Source organism: Pongo abelii, chromosome 7, assembly GCF_028885655.2.
Source record: "Pongo abelii isolate AG06213 chromosome 7, NHGRI_mPonAbe1-v2.0_pri, whole genome shotgun sequence".
NCBI classification, from domain to species: domain Eukaryota; kingdom Metazoa; phylum Chordata; class Mammalia; order Primates; family Hominidae; genus Pongo; species Pongo abelii.
The window spans coordinates 160,581,525-160,599,969 of NC_071992.2; the positions used below are offsets into that span (position 1 = coordinate 160,581,525).

Consider the following 18,445-nt stretch of genomic DNA (forward strand, 5'->3'; position numbering starts at 1 on the left):
AGGCAGGTTTTCTGCATTTTGTGATGTTTGTAGTATTTGTCAACTTTTAAAATGTTTGTTATGTGTTGGGACTTGTTTTCTCACTATTCACTTAGTTTTGGATATATAATTTTGTCTTATGTTTCAAAAGAAGACTGCGTAGAAGAGTTAACGGCAGGCCTGAGAAGCTCTTCTTCACAGGTAAGTTTGAAGAGTGGGTGTCTGGAACTTGGGCTTTTCATGGTTCCCCCACTCCCTGGTAAGCGTGTCTCACTGTGCCTAGACTGTTTGTATAAACATGGCTCATGCTGAACACCTGTGTTGCTTCTAGGGGTCTGGAATTTCGGCACATGCTTGGCACAGACTGTGTATGTGACCAGCCCTCCATAAAACCCCAGGGCGCCGAGTGTCTTAAGAAGCTTCCCAGGCAGACAGCATTTCACACGCACAGCTCCAGCTTCTTCCTGTGGAGTCCACTAGGAGAGGACGCGGCCAGCTCACACCTGATTTCCTGTGGAATTCATCCCCTGCACCTTTTCTCTTTGCTGATTCAGACTTATATGCTCTCTGTGTAATAATCTTAGCCGTGAGGACAAGTCTATAGTGAGTACTTCTAGCAAATCGGTTACTCTGGAGGGGTCTTGGGGATACTTCTCATGGCCCCTGAATCTGTATAAGCTTTAGGCCTCCAAAATTTGAATTGACCCGTGTGTACCCTAAAGCTGGAGTACGAGGGTCAGAGAACCAAAGGTGTGAGGTAGGAGTGGCCCCATAATCCTAAACCTGGAATGCTGCCAGGTTGCAGGCCTAGTTCCTGAAGGTGAATATTTCCACCAGGGAACACAGCAAAGGTTCCACTGATCTTGAAGCACAGCTATCACTGGCCCACTTCAGACTCCTTAGGCTGAAGACCAACATCATCCTCATTGTCCTGAGCTGCTACGGTCAATGCTACACAACTGGGGTGGGCAGTCCACAGAGCTCCCTGGGCATCTAGTCTTCCCGTATGCGGCAAGGACTCTCAGTGGACAGCCGAAACAACAACCCAGTAATGGCCAGGTGCGGTGGCGGGAGGCCGAGGCAGGTGGATCACCTGAGGTCAGGAGTTCAAGACCAGCCTGATCAACATGGTGAAACCCCATCTCTACTAAAACTACAAAAAAAAAGTTAGCAGGGCATGGTGGCGCGTGCCTGTAATCCCAGCTACCTGGGAGGCTGAGGTAGGAGAATCGTTTGAACCCAGGAGGTGGAGGTTGCAGTGAGCTGAGATTGTGCCACTGCACTCCAGCCTGGGTGACAGTGAGACTCCGTCTCCAAAAAAAAAACCTTAGCCAGGCATAGTGGCAGGTGCCTATAATCCCAGCTTCCCAGCTACTTGGGAGGCTGAGATAGGACAATCACTTGAACCCAGGAGGTGGAGGGTGCAGTGCGCTGACATTGTGCCACAGCACTCCAGCCTGGGTGACAGAGTAACACTCCATCTCAAAAACCAAAACAAAGCAAAGAAACAAACGAAAAAAACGATGACTCAGTAAGAACAGGGACAGTAAGAGCACAGACTGCAAGGGGAAAAGGGCCTCGGCTGCTCCACAGTAAGCAGAGTGGCTGTAGAGCAGAGGGTGGGGAATCGGGGGTGGCCGGTGGCAGAGGATGGTGACCTGTCATGGCCTCAGACCAGCTGCAGCAGCAGGTCTGTGGCTTGCCCATTCACTCTCATGCCTCTCAGTCTTTCAGGAGAGCATAACCACCTCGGAGGGGATGCTGTGACAGCTGAACTGGGGCCCCTGCAGCAGACCACATTTCCCTAGCCCACCTGCTCTTCCTACAGCCTAATATTGACACTCCTCCCACTGAAGGGTGAGGTCCCTGTCCCCATCGCTTAAGCCTGGGCAGATCTGTCTGACTGCCTTGACCCACAGAGTCTGGCAGGAGGGACACTATGTGACTTCTGAGGCTAGCTCCTAAAAATACCATGCACATGTTGTTCATCTTGTTGTCCTGGAAGGCTACCCTTGGAACCCAGTTGCCATACTGCAAGGAAGCCCTGGTTGTATGGAGAAGCCACATGTAGGTGTGCTGCCCGACAGGCGCTGTGAGGTCCTGGCCCACCACCAGCATCAGCCACCAAAGATGTGAGGGAGAAAGCTTTAGGATGGCTGCAGCCCCAGCCACCATCTGGCAGCAACTGTAGGAGAGATCCTAAGTGCAAACTACCTAGCTGAGCCTAGATAACCCCAGGTTGCAGCACATGATAATAGAATGATTGTTATTCTTTGAAGCCGCTGAGGTTAAGTGGCAAGACATACAACCCCTCTCTGCAAAGGATGAGGAAATCTGCATCCTCAAAGGGAAAAGGGAGGCCCACCTGACTGCAGTGTGGAAGCTCGGTGTAAAAGGAGGGCATGAGAGGACTGGAGAGGTGCCAGGTGTGGACCATCCTGGGACACCAGCCTGGTCACTTTCCTAGGACCGCTCAATGCCTTCTCCTGTCAGTGTCGCAACCCACTGGATTGATCTTTCCACTTTCACGCTTGGGGCGCGGGGAAGGGCTGAATGCAGGCACCACTGGTCACGAGGGCGTGACTGGGGAATTCCTCCTTCGGCGGGCGCCCACCTCCTGGCACCCGTGGCACAGCTCCGGGAACGGCTGCGGGCCCAGCTGCTGCTTCCCCGACGGCGCCGCCGCAGTTCCCCGGAGACAGAAGCGGAGCCGGACCGCCGGAAACCGTAGATCCGGGGAGGTCCGGACCGCGGTGAACTCCAGTTCCCCGGGACCGGAAGTGACAGCTGACCGCCGGAAACCGTAGATCCAGGGAGGTCGGGGCCGCGGAGAGCTGTAGTTCCCCGGAACCGGAAGTGATGGCCGGCCGCCGGAAACCGTAGATTCGGGAAGGTCGGAGCCGCCGGGAGCTGTAGTTCTCCCGCGGCTCAGAGAAGTAGGCAGAGAGCGGAGCTGACGGCCGGGCAGCATGGCGGGGCTGGAGCTCTTGTCGGACCAGGGCTACCGGGTGGACGGGCGGCGCGCCGGGGAGCTGCGCAAGATCCAGGCGCGGATGGGCGTGTTCGCGCAGGCTGACGGCTCGGCCTACATCGAGCAGGGCAACACCAAGGCGCTGGCGGTGGTCTACGGCCCGCACGAGGCGAGTGGGCGTGCGGGATGGGGAATCGTGTGGCCGCGGGAGCCGCGGGGCAGCCGGGCTGAGCACAGGTTCGGGGACTTGAGGGGCAACGGCCGGCGCGCCTCAGTCTACACAGCCGATGCTCAGCACCGCATCTCACTCGGAGTAAACGCAAGTCCTTAGTGTGCTGCGTGGTGGTCCTGCCTTTCTCATCGGTCTCTGTCCTTGCGCCCTCCTTCCTCTTTGTGGCTCTTCAACGTGCCAGGCACTCCCCGACTCGCTCCCTCTCCTCTCGGCTCTACTCCGACGTCACTCCTTCCCAGACGGCCTTATCCACGCGGTAGTTCTCGCCCTACAATAAACCCTTGTCTTTTGTGCACCTACAATCTCAAATGCCTATTTTGCGTAAGCATTTTCCCCTTTCTTTCCTTGCTGGAACATAAGCTTCCTAAAGACAGGAACTTTACATAAAACTATCTGGTTTCATTGCTGTGTTTCCAGCGCTGTAACTGTGCCTGGCCAGCGAAGGTACTGAAAGGGTGTTTGCTTAGCGCATGAGTGTGGGAGCTCTGCTTTCCGGGCGGAGGGAACCAGGAGGGCGAAGACCACGGTGGTGAAAACAAGCAAGGCACTTATGCAGAGCAGAGAGACTGCTGGTGGGGAAAGAGGGGATAACTCCAAATCGGGTTGAGGGTTCCCGGGGAGGTGAGGACTTAGGGTTTTGTAGACCAGGGAAATGATTTGGGATCTTATTTCATATGTAATGTGAAACCTTTGTAAGGTAATTAGGGTTTGAGTGTGTAGGTGAGACAATCAGCCTTGATGTTTGTAAACTTGGGTTGGCAGGGAATGGGGCAAGGATGGACACAAGGAAGCCAATTAAAAGGTGCCAGAGGGCAACACATGCAAGACAGAGAGTGCAAAACAGGGGGCTTTGTTTTGGAGGTAACGCAGTTGCCTCTTGCTGAGGCATTGAAAGTGGAGGGAGAGGCAGACCCACAGAGGACAGCGGAGTGTGAGCTGGAAGGAGTGGGCCTGGCTCATGTGTCTGTCCTCTTCCAGATCCGCGGCTCCCGGGCTCGAGCCCTGCCGGACAGGGCCCTAGTGAACTGTCAATATAGTTCAGCGACCTTCAGCACAGGTGAGCGCAAGCGACGGCGACATGGGGACCGTAAGTCCTGTGAGATGGGCCTGCAGCTCCGCCAGACTTTCGAGGCAGCCATCCTCACACAGCTGCACCCACGCTCCCAGATTGATATCTATGTGCAGGTGAGCCAGCTGCAGCCATCAATCCAGGGAGGGAATGGTGTGATGGGGTTGGGGAGGGAGTCTGATAGACTGACACCCTGGGGTCTCTGCAGGTGCTACAGGCAGATGGTGGGACCTATGCGGCTTGTGTGAATGCAGCCACGCTGGCAGTGCTGGATGCCGGGATACCCATGAGAGACTTTGTGTGTGCGTGCTCAGCTGGCTTCGTGGACGGCACAGCCCTGGCAGACCTCAGCCATGTGGAGGAAGCAGCTGGTGGCCCCCAGCTGGCCCTGGCCCTGCTGCCAGCCTCAGGACAGATTGCGCTGCTTGAGATGGATGCCCGGCTGCACGAGGACCACCTGGAGCGGGTGTTGGAGGCTGCTGCCCAGGCTGCTCGAGATGTGCACACCCTCTTGGACAGAGTGGTCCGGCAGCATGTGCGTGAGGCCTCTATCTTGCTGGGGGACTGACCACCCAGCCACCCATGTCCAGAATAAAACCCTCCTCTGCCCATACACCCCTCACTGTACGTTATCACCCAACAGCACTTCAGGGCCATGTGAAGCCTGGCAGAGCTTGGTCTGGTGCTGGCTCCTGGGGATGACCAGGGACCCTCGCCCACACATGAACTACTTACCTCTGTGTAGCCTGATTCAAACCCTGAAGAGAACAGTGGATTAGGGGGTTGCTGTGGGGGAGGCCCTGGGTGGAAAAAGCATCATGTCCCAGTAAGGACTCAAGGCAGCTGAGCAGGAAGCAGGGCCTGGCAAGATGAGCCAGGCCATTAGACTGAGGAATCTGTTACCCTTATTCCAGCACGTCGGGGGCCCTGAGCAAAGGGCTGAGGAAGAACTCGGCTGGCTCTGGGTACCCACCCTAGAGATGTGGGGGCCATGTCCCACAGCCTCTGGACTATGGCTTGGAGCCCCTTGGGCTTTTCCTGCTGCTTATCTTGGGCTCTAAAAGTACAACAGCCAGGCATGGTGGCTCACGCCTGTAATCCCAGAGCTTTAGGAGGCTGAGGCAGGCGGATTGCTTCAGGTCAGGAGTTTGAGACCAGCCTGGCCAACATGGCGAAACCCTGTCTCTACAAAAAAAACAAAATTAGCTGGGGATGGTGGCACATGCCTGTAATCTGAGCTACTCAAGAGGCTGAGGCAGGAGAATCTCTTGAACCTGGGAGGCGGAGGTTGCAGTGAGCCAAGATCGTGCCACTGCACTCCAGCCTGGGTGACAGAGCAGGATTCCATCTAAAAAAAATAAAAGTACAAAAATTACCTGTTCTCATGGATCACTTGAGGTCAGGAGTTTGAGACCAGCCTGGCCAACGTGGTGAAACCCCATCTCTACTAAAGATACAAAAATTAGTGTGATGGCAGGCACCTGTAATCCCAGCTACTAGGGAGGCTGGGGCAGGAGAATCACTTGAACTAGGAGTTGAAGGTCGCAGTGAGCCAAGATTGCACCACTGCAGTCCAGCCTGGGTGACAGAGCAAGACTCTGTCTCAAAAAAAAAAAAAAAAAAAAACCTGTTCTCACACGGAGTCTTCAGCTTTGACCCTTCTCTCTGCCCACCACTATTTTGTTTGTTGAGACATGGTCTTGCTCTGTGCTCAGGCTGGAGTGCAGTGGTGTGACCACGGCTCACTGCAGTGTGGATCTCCCAGGCTCAAGTGATCCTCCCACTTTAGCCTCCTGAGCTGAGACTACAGGCATGCCCCAGTCACCTGGCTAATTTAAAAAGAAATTTTTTGTGTGTAGAGACTGGGTCTCATTTTGTTGTCCAGGCTGATCTCAAAGGATCCGCCCACCTTACCTTCCCAAAGTGCACCCTCTTGAGCAAACTCTCCCTTCATTCACCTCTGGCCCACAGACCTGCCGGAGCCCCAACTACCAGCCCCTGTAGTCTGGACCCTGGGACTGCTTCTCCCCTAATATTCCAAGGATCTCCTGGCCTGGACAGTGAGAATATAGGCTCCCCCACTTTATAATGCACACACCCCGGTTCCAGTGAAGCCCGTTTTGGCCAGTAGTGCCATCAGCATCTTCTCTGCAGTCATCTGACTGAAAACCTCGGTGCTGGGCTCACGCTGTGACTCCACTGGGACGTCCTGAGTCATTGGCAGTCTCGCTTGGCATCCATTCTCTGACCGCCGCCGGCTTTCCACCCACCTGCCTGGCTCATGACCTCTGACTCCTGCGGGCCTTCCAGCCGGCTCTATCTCGCTGCCCCCGACCAGCTCGGCCTGCTGTCCTCCGGCTGCGGGGCTACCTGCCTCCCTCCGGGGCGGTGCACTGCGGGCCCGACTCTCCTGGGGGCAGCGCCTAGCGGACTCCCAAACCCGCTCACGTCCTGCCGGCTTCACCAGCACCGCCCACCCTCGAGCCGGCCGCTGCTCTGGGCTCGCGCGCCCTCTGCTCTGGACATGCGCGCCGGCGCGAGCGTCTCTGGGACCGGAAGTGCGGGCGAGCGCGGGTCCCCGGGTCTGACAGGAGCAGCCTGCGGGCACCGCGGCGGTGATTGGAGGCGGGAGAGGGTCCGGAGGTGGGAGAGGGTCCGTAGCCGCGCCGCCCTGCCCCGCCATGGGCCTCCTGTCGGACCCGGTTCGCCGGCGCGCGCTCGCCCGCCTCGTGCTGCGCCTCAACGCGCCGCTGTGGTGAGGACGGGGCTCGGGGAGGCGGGGACCCGAGGGCCCTGGACTCGCGCTGCCGGCGGCCCCATGCGCGGTCCCCATCGAGGGCCGGGGCCGCTCCAGCTGCTCGCGCCCCTCCGGCTGCTCGCGCCCTTCCGCTCCTGCCCTCTGGAAGCACTGAGGATATCAGGCCCAGGCTTAGCCCTCGGGTCCGGCGTCCCGATGCAGGACTCCGGGTTTAGGTCTCTCAGACCCCCGCGATCGACCCCGGGTGTGGAGGTTGTGGCCTCGGGTCGGCGTCTCAGGACCCGCTGACGCTCCGGTGCCCCTCCGTCCTCTCTCACAGCGTGCTGAGCTACGTGGCGGGCATCGCCTGGTTCTTGGCGCTGGTTTTCCCGCCGCTGACCCAGCGCACTTACATGTCGGAGAACGCCATGGGCTCCACCATGGTGGAGGAGCAGTTTGCGGGCGGAGACCGCGCCCGGGCTTTTGCCCGGGACTTCGCTGCCCACCGCAAGAAGTCGGGGTGAGCGGCAGAGCAGGGCGTATGGGGCGAGCAGTGGTGGCTAAGGCCGGGGAGCTCTGCTCAGAGGCTCCCTTCGTGTCTGCAGGGCTCTGCCAGTGGCCTGGCTTGAACGGACGATGCGGTCAGTAGGGCTGGAGGTCTACACGCAGAGTTTCTCCCGGAAACTGCCCTTCCCAGATGAGACCCACGAGCGCTATGTATTGGGGGAGTGGGGTGTGCCTGGGCCCAGAAAGCACCTTGAGGGAGGGGTATGGGCTGGGTATCACCTTGCGGGGGTGTCATGGGGCCAGGAAGCTCGGTGGGAGGGAAATCCCTGGTGGGCATTGGAGGGCTAGGAAACGGGGGGGGCCTTCAGCCCCCTACCAGAAAGTTACACTGAGGTTCCCCCCACCGATACTGCATACAGATGGTGTCAGGCACCAATGTGTACGGCATCCTGCGGGCCCCGCGTGCTGCCAGCACCGAGTCACTTGTGCTCACCGTGCCCTGTGGCTCTGACTCTACCAACAGCCAGGCTGTGGGGCTGCTGCTGGCACTGGCTGCCCACTTCCGGGGTGAGTCTCAGGGCTGCTGGCCATGGAGGGCTTTGGTCAGTGCCCCAGACCCTGCTGATCCTGCTTCTCGTCTCCAGGGCAGATTTATTGGGCCAAAGATATCATCTTCCTGGTAACAGAACATGACCTCCTGGGCACTGAAGCTTGGCTTGAAGCCTACCACGATGTCAATGTCACTGGTAGGTTCTCTTGTCTTGCCTGCCCTGGTCCCCCTCTCAGGGTCACTGTCCTCACCAGATCCCCCATTAGCACTCATTCACTTGCTCCTACAGGCATGCAGTCGTCCCCCCTGCAGGGCCGAGCTGGGGCCATTCAGGCGGCTGTGGCCCTGGAGCTGAGCAGTGATGTGGTCACCAGCCTCGATGTGGCTGTGGAGGGGCTCAACGGGCAGCTGCCCAACCTTGACCTGCTCAATCTCTTCCAGACCTTCTGCCAGAAAGGGGGCCTGTTGTGCACGCTTCAGGGCAAGGTGGGGCTGCCTGCCTGCCTGAGGGCTGAAGGGTACAGGGTCTGTGGGAGGGGCTGTCTCATCCTGTCCTGCACCTCTAAAGCTGCAGCCCCAGGACTGGACGTCATTGGACGGACCACTGCAGGGCCTGCAGACACTGCTGCTCATGGTTCTGCGGCAGGCCTCTGGCCGCCCCCACGGCTCCCATGGCCTCTTCCTGCGCTACCGTGTGGAGGCCCTAACCCTGCGTGGCATCAATAGCTTCCGCCAGTACAAGTATGACCTGGTGGCAGTGGGCAAGTAAGTAGTCTCTGGTCCCCCGCTTTCCATGCCCAGGATGGGGTCTAGCTGGAGCGGAGTGGGGGATGGCCTGGTGGCTTTGGCCAGCCATGAACCTGCCCCACACCTGACAGGGCTTTGGAGGGCATGTTCCGCAAGCTCAACCACCTCCTGGAGCGCCTGCACCAGTCCTTCTTCCTCTACTTGCTCCCCGGCCTCTCCCGCTTCGTCTCCATCGGCCTCTACATGCCCGCTGTCGGCTTCTTGCTCCTGGTCCTTGGTCTCAAGATATCCTCTGCCCCTTGCCGTCTGCTTGTGACCAGCCTCCAGTCTCCTCAACTCTAGGCTGGGGAGAGTCTTCCATCCTGATGGGGGGTGGGGTATGGGGGTGAGCCCTGGGTCCCCCTCTGGGCAGATCCCGTTACACCTCTTGTTGGGGTCCTTGATTGGGCTACGCTCTGGAACTGTGGATGCAGCTGCATGAGGCCGGAATGGGCCTTGAGGAGCCCGGGGGGGCCCCTGGCCCCAGTGTCCCCCTTCCCCCATCACAGGTGATGGCACCCCCTTCTGTTGTTGGAATGGGCTTCCAGGGTCTGACTAGTGTTTAGTGTTGCAACTTAGCCTCAGCTGGTGGGATGGTGGTGGTCTTTGGGGATCCCCTGGCCCCAGGGCCCATCTCCAAGAGCCTGTGTGCCCTGCAGGGTGTGGGGCTGGCCTCGCTCGTGGCACCTCTGCTGATCTCGCAGGCCATGGGACTGGCCCTCTATGTCCTGCCAGTGCTGGGCCAACACGTTGCCACCCAGCACTTCCCAGTGGCAGAGGCTGAGGCTGTGGTGCTGACACTGCTGGCGATTTATGCAGCTGGCCTGGCCCTGCCCCACAATACCCACCGGTGAGAGGCTGGGCTGGTTGCGGGAGGCAGGGGTAGAGGTCTCCCGGACATGCAGACAGCTTGTGGGTGGCCTCTGAGCCCTTTGTCTTGCAGGGTGGTAAGCACACAGGCCCCAGACAGGGGCTGGATGGCACTGAAGCTGGTAGCCCTGATCTACCTAGCACTGCAGCTGGGCTGCATCGCCCTCACCAACTTCTCCTTGGGCTTCCTGCTGGCCACCAGCATGGTGCCCGCCGCTGCACTTGCCAAGCCTCATGGGCCCCGGTATGTATGGATCAGCCCCACTTCTCCTAATGCCTGTGCCCTCATCACAGACCACACCCTCATTCAATAGCCCTTTCCCCCACCATGGAGCCTACCTTGATGTTGCTTCTCCACCCAGGACCCTCTATGCTGCCCTGCTGGTGCTGACCAGCCCAGCAGCCATGCTCCTTGGCAGCCTGTTCCTGTGGCGGGAGCTGCAGGAGGCGCCACTGTCACTGGCCGAGGGCTGGCAGCTCTTCCTGGCAGCGCTGGCCCAGGGTGTGCTGGAGCACCACACCTACGGTGCCCTGCTCTTCCCACTGCTGTCCCTGGGCCTCTACCCCTGCTGGCTGCTTTTCTGGAATGTGCTCTTCTGGAAGTGAGATCTGCCTGTCCAGGCTGGGACAGAGACTCCCCAAGGACCCCATTCTGCCTCCTTCTGGGGAAATAAATGAGTGTCTGTTTCAGCAGCTATTTGAGCTCCTGGCCCGCTGTCCATGTAGGGCCCCGGGGCATGGGGGTGAGAAGCCTCTGTCTGCAGGGCTTGGCATTCCTCACACCTCCTCTCTGGCAAGGGCTGCTGTAGTCCACTTACTGGGTAGCATTCCTGCCAACCAGGGCTCTGCTGCTGTATCAGCCCTGGGAGGTAAGCCTCAGGTGCACTCTCAGCCCTGGAGGGTGCCATGCAGGCTCAGAGGGCTGTGTGCATTTCTGTGTGGTACTGTGCCAGGAACAGTGCTGGGAAGGTGAATACACCATGGCCATGGTTGGAGGGCCTGCCAGGAGCTGAGGCACCCAGAAACCACCTGACACCATCTTTACTGCTAGGACTAAGAGGCTGGAGCTGGAGCCCTGCAGAGGAGGCCCAGGGTGCATGGCATGGGGCCCAGGCAAGGCCAGCGCCTTGGTGTGGGATTGGGATGGAGCAGGGAGGAGCACCCGGTCTGGCTTCCTCAGAGTTGAGTCAGCCCAGGTGAGATGCCCATGAGGGGCTGGGCAGGCAACACAGTGGAGCCAGCACCCAGGAGCAGGCGGGGCACGGGGACAAGAGCCCCACGGGAGAGGGCACTGACGGGCCAGCAAGGAGAGAAGCAGGCTGTTGTACCAGGACTCTGAAAGGAACTGGGAAGACCACCATCTGTTCCAAAAGAAAGGAAAAACCTGTGGCCTTTAGGTGATGCCAGGGCCATGTCAGAGACCTTGGTGCTGCGGCTAGAGAGTCCTCTGGTCACAGGAAAGCAAAGGTGCCGCAGCCACACACAACCATGCACAGGCCTCAGGAATCAGAGCTGTGCTGCCTGGAGAAGCCACAGCACCTTAGAATCAACTGAGGGCCAGGGTCCTTTCAGTACAGTGTCCCCAAATGGCCTGTTGTCTGGGAGGTCCCGAGGAGGGTGCCCTCCCTGTGCCCTACTCTCTAGGCCACTGCCTCTTCACTGGGGCATGTCTTCCTGCGGGAGGCTCCCCTTTTCATGAGACCCCTGGTGTTGGGGGTTAGTCTATTGATGGGGCTCCACAGTTGGGGGATGGGCAGAGGGCTCCCAGGGTGAGCACCTAGGTGATTTCCAGAGTTTTTGCAGAGGAAACACATGTCTGCTGGGTGGGCTTACATTCTCTGTGTCCAGCATTGTTTGAGGCTCAGTGGGGATGAGGGGGTATCAGGAACCCCACTGTGACTGGTAGCCTCATAATTAACTTGCCTGTCTTCAGCCCCCTTGTCCCAGAGGTTGGAGCCTCTAGTCACTTTCTCCAGTGAATACTTCCTCTGAGGTTGGGTGGATGCCTGCAGTCCCCACCCTAGCCTGGCTGGTTTCCGCTGCCTCTCAGTACCCCTAGGAACACCTCCTAGGTGGGCATCACAGGGGCCTCCCCTGCTAAATCAGCAAGGGAGACTCATCTGTCAGTCTCCTATTTTCCAAGAAGAAATCTCTGTCTTGGTCTCCTGTTCTCTTTGTAAGATGACATCTGATACAAAATCACCCTCCAGGCATTTTAGCTGGGCTTTGACCTCAACTGTTCTGTTTTTGAGATGGAGTCTTGCACTGTTGCCCAGGCTGGAGTGCAGTGATGCAATCTCGGCTCACTACAACCTCCACCTCCCTGGTTCAAGCAGTTCTCCTGCCTCAGCCTCCCAAGTAGTGGGATTACAGGTGTGCACCACCATGCCTGGCTAATTTTGTATTTTCAGTAGAGACAGGGTTTCACCATGTTGTCCAGGCTGGTCTCAAACTCCTGACCTCAGATGATCCACCCACCTAGGCCTCCCAAAGTACTGGGATTACAGGCATGAGAGCCACCACACCTGGCAGCCTCAATTGTTTTTTTAACAGGACTTTGGCAGTCACTTAAAGCACAAATCATGAAAATACATACGGTGGGGGGAAAAGCTAAAGGATGCCTTGCTTGTGTTCTGAGTAGTTTGTGCAGAATTCTCCCTGCCTATACAAGTTTTGAAAGGGGACCGTGGGAATGGCAAGGTTGCTTTGTTAGGGAGGTAGGATTTCTGTTCTGATTTTCAGTAATGACATGAGCTCAGGCTCCACGTTTACCCCTCCCGGATTTTTTTTTTTTTTTTTTTTTTTTTTTTGACAGAGTCTCACTGTCGCCCAGGCTGGGTGCTATGGCGAGATCTCGGCTCACTGCAACCTCCATCTCCTAAGTTCAAGTGATTCTCTGGGCTCAGCCTCTGTTATATGTAAAATGTTTATTTAGAAGCGGAATGTTTGTTTCCTGGTAACACAAGGAAAGATCAGCATTCAGACAAAAAGTTCTCTCAGCAAGTCAATTTTACTTTCTGCAGAAAGGGTGCTCCTTGCAGATGGAATGATGGCGAGAGCATACCTGAATAAAGGAGGGAAGCAATTTTTATCTCTCAACGCAGCTTGTCCCTGCTACTGTGTCCTGTCTCCGTTGGCTGGAGCCAGACCTGAACCCGATGGGCTAACAGCTTAAAAACTTTTTTTAAATAGGTAAAAGCAATGGAGAACATAGGAAAAGAGGAAGTTGCTTACTAAAGGACTTAGAAAAGTAATAATATTCCCAAATAAGCAAGGGGCATAGGCTGCAAGCTGGGACATGCCTGTGAGCATGTCCAGCACAAATATCTTGGTTAAAATACAAGGACATAGAATGTACTACGTGCCTGTGAGCATGTTTAACACAAGTATTTTGGTTAAAGTTCAAGGACATAGAATGTCCTTATTCCTTTATATCTAACAGCTCCATAGATAGGGCTTAACAAAGAGTTATTAGCACAAAGCAAGGAGGCTTGAAGGAAGTTAGTCTTTAAAAGAAACACTTACAATTTATTTTTTAACAAGAAGGGAAACTTTGAAGAGGAAACTTTTTACTTTCTACAACCTCCCGAGTAGCTGGGATTACAGGCGTGCACCACCACGCCCCACTAATTATTTTATATTTTTACAAATATTTTGGCTTCTTCCAATGTCCACGTTCTTACCAACACTTGATAGTGTCCATCTTCTTTTTTTTTTGAGTTGGAGTTTCGCTCTTGTCACCCAGGCTGGACTGCAGTGGCATGATCTTGGCTCACTGCAACCTCTGCCTCGCAGGTTCAAGCGATTCTCCTGCCTCAGTCTCCTGAGTAGCTGGGATTCCAGGCATGCACCACCACTCCCGGCTAATTTTGTATTTTTAGTAGAGATGGGGTTTCTCCATGTTGGTCAGGCTGGTCTCAAACTCCTGACCTCAGGTGATCCACCTGCCTCAGCTTCCCAAAGTGCTGGGATTACAGGTGTGAGCCACCACACCCAGCCCTGCTAGTGTCCATCTTGTAGATTACAGCCATCCTAGTGGGTGTGAAGTGGCATTGCATTTCTGTTTTGATTTGCATTTACCTAATGATTAATGAAACTACAGCATCTTTTCATATTATTGGCAATTGGTGTATATATATATATATATATAAATATATTATTGGCAATTGGTGTATATATATATATATATATATATTTTTTTTTTTTTTTTTTTTTTTGAGACAGAGTTTTACTCTTGTTGCCCAGGCTGGAGTGCAGTGGCACGATCTCGGCTCACTGCAACCTCCACCTGCTGGGTTCAGGTGATTCTTCTGCTTCAGCCTCCTGAGTAGCTGGGATTACAGGTGCGCGCCACCACGCCCAGCTAATTTTTGTATTTTTAGTAGAGACAGGGTTTCACATGTTGGCCAGGCTGGTCTTGAACTCCTGACCTAGTGATCCACCCACCTCAGCCTCCCAAAGTGCTGGGATTACAGGCGTGAGCCACCACGCCTGGCCTGCCTATGTTTTATTCTGAGAATTTTCTGGTTTTAGGTCTTAAACTTAGATCTTTGGTTATTTTTCAGTTCTTGTAAATGGTGTGAGGTAAAGGAGCCAACTTCATTCATTGACATTTGTTTTGCAAATCATTGTTGGCTTTTTGTTTTTGTTTTTTGGGTTTTTGTGTTTTTTTTTTTTGAGACTGAGTTTCGCTGTTGTTGCCCAGGCTGTAGTGTAATGGCTCGATCATGGCTCACTGCAACCTCTGCCTCCCAGGTTCAAGCGATTTTCCTGCCTCAGCCTCCCGAATAGCTGGGATTAAAGGCATGCACCACCACGCCCAGCTAATTTTGTATTTTTAGTAGAGATGGGGTTTCTCCATGTTGGTCAGTCTGGTCTCAAACTCCCGACCTCAGGTGATCCACCCACCTCGACCTCCCAAAGTGCCAGGATTACAGGCATGAGCCACCGTGCCCAGCTGTTTTGTTTGTTTTGAGATAAGGTCTCAACTCTGTTGCCTAGGCTGGAGTGCAGTGGCATGATCACAGCTCATTGCAGCTTTGAATATCCAGTTGTCCCAGAACCATTTGTTGGAGAGATTCTTCTTTCTCCATTGGTCTCAGTACCCTTGTAAAAAAAAAAAATCAAATGACCATAGATGTATAGTCATAGACTTTATTTGTGGACTCTCAATTCTATTCCATTGATCTATATGCCTATCCTTCTGTCAGTACTAAAACTTACTATAAACCTAATCAAGTTTTGAAATTGGGCGATATAAGTCTTCCAACTGTTTCACCATGTTAGCCAGACTGTTCTCGAACTCCTGACCTCAGGTGATCCGCCTGCCTTGGCCTCCCGACATGCTGGGATTACTGGCGTTAGCCACTTCACCCAGCAAGCCTCCATGGTTTGAGAGGAGAAATCTTTTGTTAATTTTGTTGAGAATTCTTTTTTTCCTTTCTTTTTGCATTTATTATTATTATTATTATTATTATTATTATTATTTTTCTGAGAAGGAGTTTCACTCTTGTTGCCCAGGCTGGAGTGCAATGGTACAATCTTGGCTCACTGCAACCTCCGTCTCCCGGGTTCAAGCGATTCTCCTGCCTCAGCCTCCGGAGTAGCTGGAATTACAGGTGCATGCCACCAGGCCCGGCTAATTTTTTTTGTATTTTTAGTAGAGATATGGTTTTGCCATATTGGCCAGTCTGGTCTCGAACTCCTGACCTCAGGTGATCTGCCTGGCTCGGCCTCCCAAACTGCTAAGATTACAGGAGTGAGCCACCGCGCCCGGCCAAGAATTATTTTTATATGATGAGTCACTTCTCTCTTGCTGCTTTCAAGATTCTTTGTCTTTCAACAATTTGTTATGTGTCTCCTTTAGTTTATTCTACTTAGTGTTTGTTGAACAAAAAAACTAGATGTGCAGATTCATGTTTTTCATGAAATTTGGCACGTTTTTGGCCTTTTTTTTTTTTTTTTTTTTTTTTGAGACAGAGTTTTGCTCTCGTTGCCCAGGCTGGAGTGCAATGGTGCAAACTTGGCTCGCTGCAACCTCCACCTCCAGGTTCAAGCAATTCTCCTGCCTCAGCCTCCCAAGTAGCTGGGATTACAGGTATGCACCACCATGCCTGGCTAATTTTGTACTTTTAGTAGAGATGGGGTTTCTCCAAGTTGGTCAGTCTGGTTTCGAACTCTCGACCTCATGTGATCTGCCCACTTCGGCCTCCCAAAGTGCTGGGATTATAGGCGTGCGCCACAACACCTGGCTAATTTTGTATTTTTAGTAGAGTCGAGGTTTCTTCATGTTGGTCAGACTGGTTTTGAACTCTCGACCTCAGGTGATCTGCCTGCCTCGGCCTCCCAAAGTGCTAGGATTACAGGTGTGAGCTACTGCGCCCAGCCTTGGCCATTATTATTATTATTCTTTTTTAAGTATTCTTACTCCTTTCTGTGTCTAGTCTACTCCTGGGACTGAAACTATGCATATGTTGGTGTGCTTAATAGTGTCCCACAGGTCTCTGAGGCCCAGTTCATATTTCTTTCTTTTTTTAAATTTCTCTTCCTCAGACTTCCCTTTGTATAGAGCCTCAAGGTCAGCCAGAGGTGAGAGTTTAGGGTTTTTTCAGGTCTCTCCTAAGTATATCCATAGTCCTCCATGTGTATATGACCTGTATTCCCAAAAATGTTTTGGGCTTTTCAAAGCCCCTGTGGACATCTCATTCCCTTGCTCTTTGTTTTTAGCTTTTTGTTTAGTCTATTGTTTGTGGCAACTGTTATCCATCACCTCAGGCAGCTGGCACTGGGCAAGCCCTGAGTTGATGTGGTAGGAGTCTTCCAGGCAGCCATCAGACACGTTCAATAACGGAGGTTCTGTGCGAATGAGGGCATTCTGCTCCCACAGTAACTAGGAATGTAGGTTCTTATTTCCAAGATTACCACTGAGCTGGAGGGCAGGGTTGAACCAGGGAAAGCTACAACCCACAAAGGCCACTGTTCTTACTGATAGTCACCTGTTTAATTGAATAACAGCCCCTAGGATGATGAAAGCCTTTGATTAATTTCCATAGCTCTGTAAAAGTTGATTGTGATCATTTTTGCTATGTTTTTCTTGCTCTTATTGGGCGAGGGGTGGGTACATTTTTTTAGGGGTCTTTCTCCATTTTCACTGACAACTAGTTTTGGATTTTTATTTTATTTTTTCTTGAGATAGAGTTTCGTTCTTGTTGCCAGGCTGGAGTGCAGTGGCGTGATCTCTGCTCACCGCAAACTCCGCCTCCTGGGTTCAAGCGCTTCTCCTGCCTCAGCCTCTGGAGTAGCTGGGATTACAAGCATGCACCACCACACCTGGCTAATTTTGTATTTTTAGTAGAGATGGTGTGTAGAAAGTAAAAAGTTTCCTCTTCAAAGTTTCCCTTGTTAAAGAATAAATCATAAGTGTTAGAAATAATAGTTTCTTTTACAGACTAACTTCCTTCAAGCCTCCTTGCTTTGTGCTAATAATTCTTTTTTTTCTTTTGTTTTTTATTATACTTTAAGTTCTAGGGTACATGTGCACAATGTGCAGGTTTGTTACATATGTATACATGTGCCATGTTGGTGTGCTGCACCCATTAACTCATCATTTACATTAGGTATTTCTCCTAATGCTATCCCTCCCCCTCCCCCCACCCCACAACAGGCCCCGGTGTGTGATGTTCCCCTTCCCGTGTCCAAGTGTTCTCATTGTTCAATTCCCACCTATGAGTGAGAACATGCGGTGTTTGGTTTTGCTAATAATTCTTTAAGCTCTATCCTATGTAGCTGTTAAACGTGCTCTCAGGCAGGTAGTACATTCTATGTCCTTGTACCTTAACCAAAATATTTGTGCTGGACATGCTCACAGGCACGTTCCAGCTCGCAGCCTATGCCCCTTCCCTATCTGGCATAAGCAACTTCCTCTTTTCCTCTGTTCTCCCTTGCCTTTCTCTATTTAGAAAAGTTTTAAATTATTAGCCAGTCGAGTTTTAGTTTAGATTGTGCGGTCTGGCTCTAGCCAATGGAGACAGGACACAGTAGCAGGGACAAGCTGCATAAGGGATACAAATAGCTTCTCTCCTTTATTCAGGTGTGCTCTCACCATTTTTCCATCCGTGAGGAGCACCCTTTCTGCAGAAAGTAAAATTGCCTTGCTGAGAGAACTTTTTGTGTGAATGCTGATCTTTCCTTATGGTACCAGGGAACAAGCGTTCTGTTTCTAAATAAACATTTTACATATAACACAGGGTTTCTCCATGTTGGTCAGGCTGGTCTCAAACTCACGACCTCAGGTGATCTGCCCACCACGGCCTCCCAAAGTGCTAGGATTACAGGCATGAGCCACTGCACCTGGCCTAGTTTTTAAATTTTATTTGCTTTTTTTTTTTCTTGAGACGGAGTCTTCCCTCTGTCATCCAGGCTGGAGTGCAGTGGCGCGATCTCTACTCACTGCAACCTCCGCCTCCCGGGTTCAAGCGATTCTCCTGCCTCAGCCTCCCAGAGTAGTTGGGACTACAGGCGCGCGCCAGCACGCCTGGCTAATTTTTGTATTTTCAGTAGAGACAAGGTTTCACCATGTTGACCAGGATGGTCTCCATGTCTTGACCTCGTGATCTGCCCGCCCAACCTTCTCAAAATGCTGGGATTACAGGCGTGAGCCACCGCGCCCGGCCTTTGCTTACTTTTTAAATATTTTACAATAAAAATATTCTCACATAACAAGATCATATTTACTTACTTTTTTG

General features: G+C 53.3%; 2 protein-coding genes across 5 annotated transcripts; both read left to right on the forward strand.

The window, feature by feature from the left end:
* Positions 1-2,548: 2,548 nt before the first annotated feature.
* On the forward strand, positions 2,549-4,864 carry EXOSC4 (exosome component 4). The gene is made up of 3 exons (XM_024251128.3): positions 2,549-3,119; positions 4,161-4,367; positions 4,460-4,864. Exons 1-3 carry the CDS (start codon positions 2,949-2,951, stop codon positions 4,817-4,819), a joined length of 738 nt encoding a protein of 245 aa, XP_024106896.1. The 5' UTR covers positions 2,549-2,948; the 3' UTR covers positions 4,820-4,864.
* A 1,036-nt stretch (positions 4,865-5,900) lies between these two features.
* On the forward strand, positions 5,901-10,398 carry GPAA1 (glycosylphosphatidylinositol anchor attachment 1). Of its 4 annotated transcripts, none has more exons than XM_063726939.1 (12): positions 5,901-7,224; positions 7,329-7,508; positions 7,594-7,756; positions 7,915-8,062; positions 8,140-8,241; positions 8,335-8,531; positions 8,614-8,810; positions 8,924-9,077; positions 9,245-9,340; positions 9,491-9,681; positions 9,775-9,945; positions 10,064-10,398. In XM_063726939.1, exons 1-12 carry the CDS (start codon positions 6,533-6,535, stop codon positions 10,305-10,307), a joined length of 2,535 nt encoding a protein of 844 aa, XP_063583009.1. In that variant the 5' UTR covers positions 5,901-6,532; the 3' UTR covers positions 10,308-10,398. The 4 variants fall into 4 exon arrangements, with proteins under 4 accessions (XP_063583009.1, XP_054375223.2, XP_002819594.1 ...); XM_054519248.2 differs by having other exon boundaries at positions 5,904-7,224; positions 7,594-7,705; XM_002819548.4 differs by having other exon boundaries at positions 6,524-7,006; positions 7,594-7,705.
* The last annotated feature ends 8,047 nt before the right edge of the window (positions 10,399-18,445 follow it).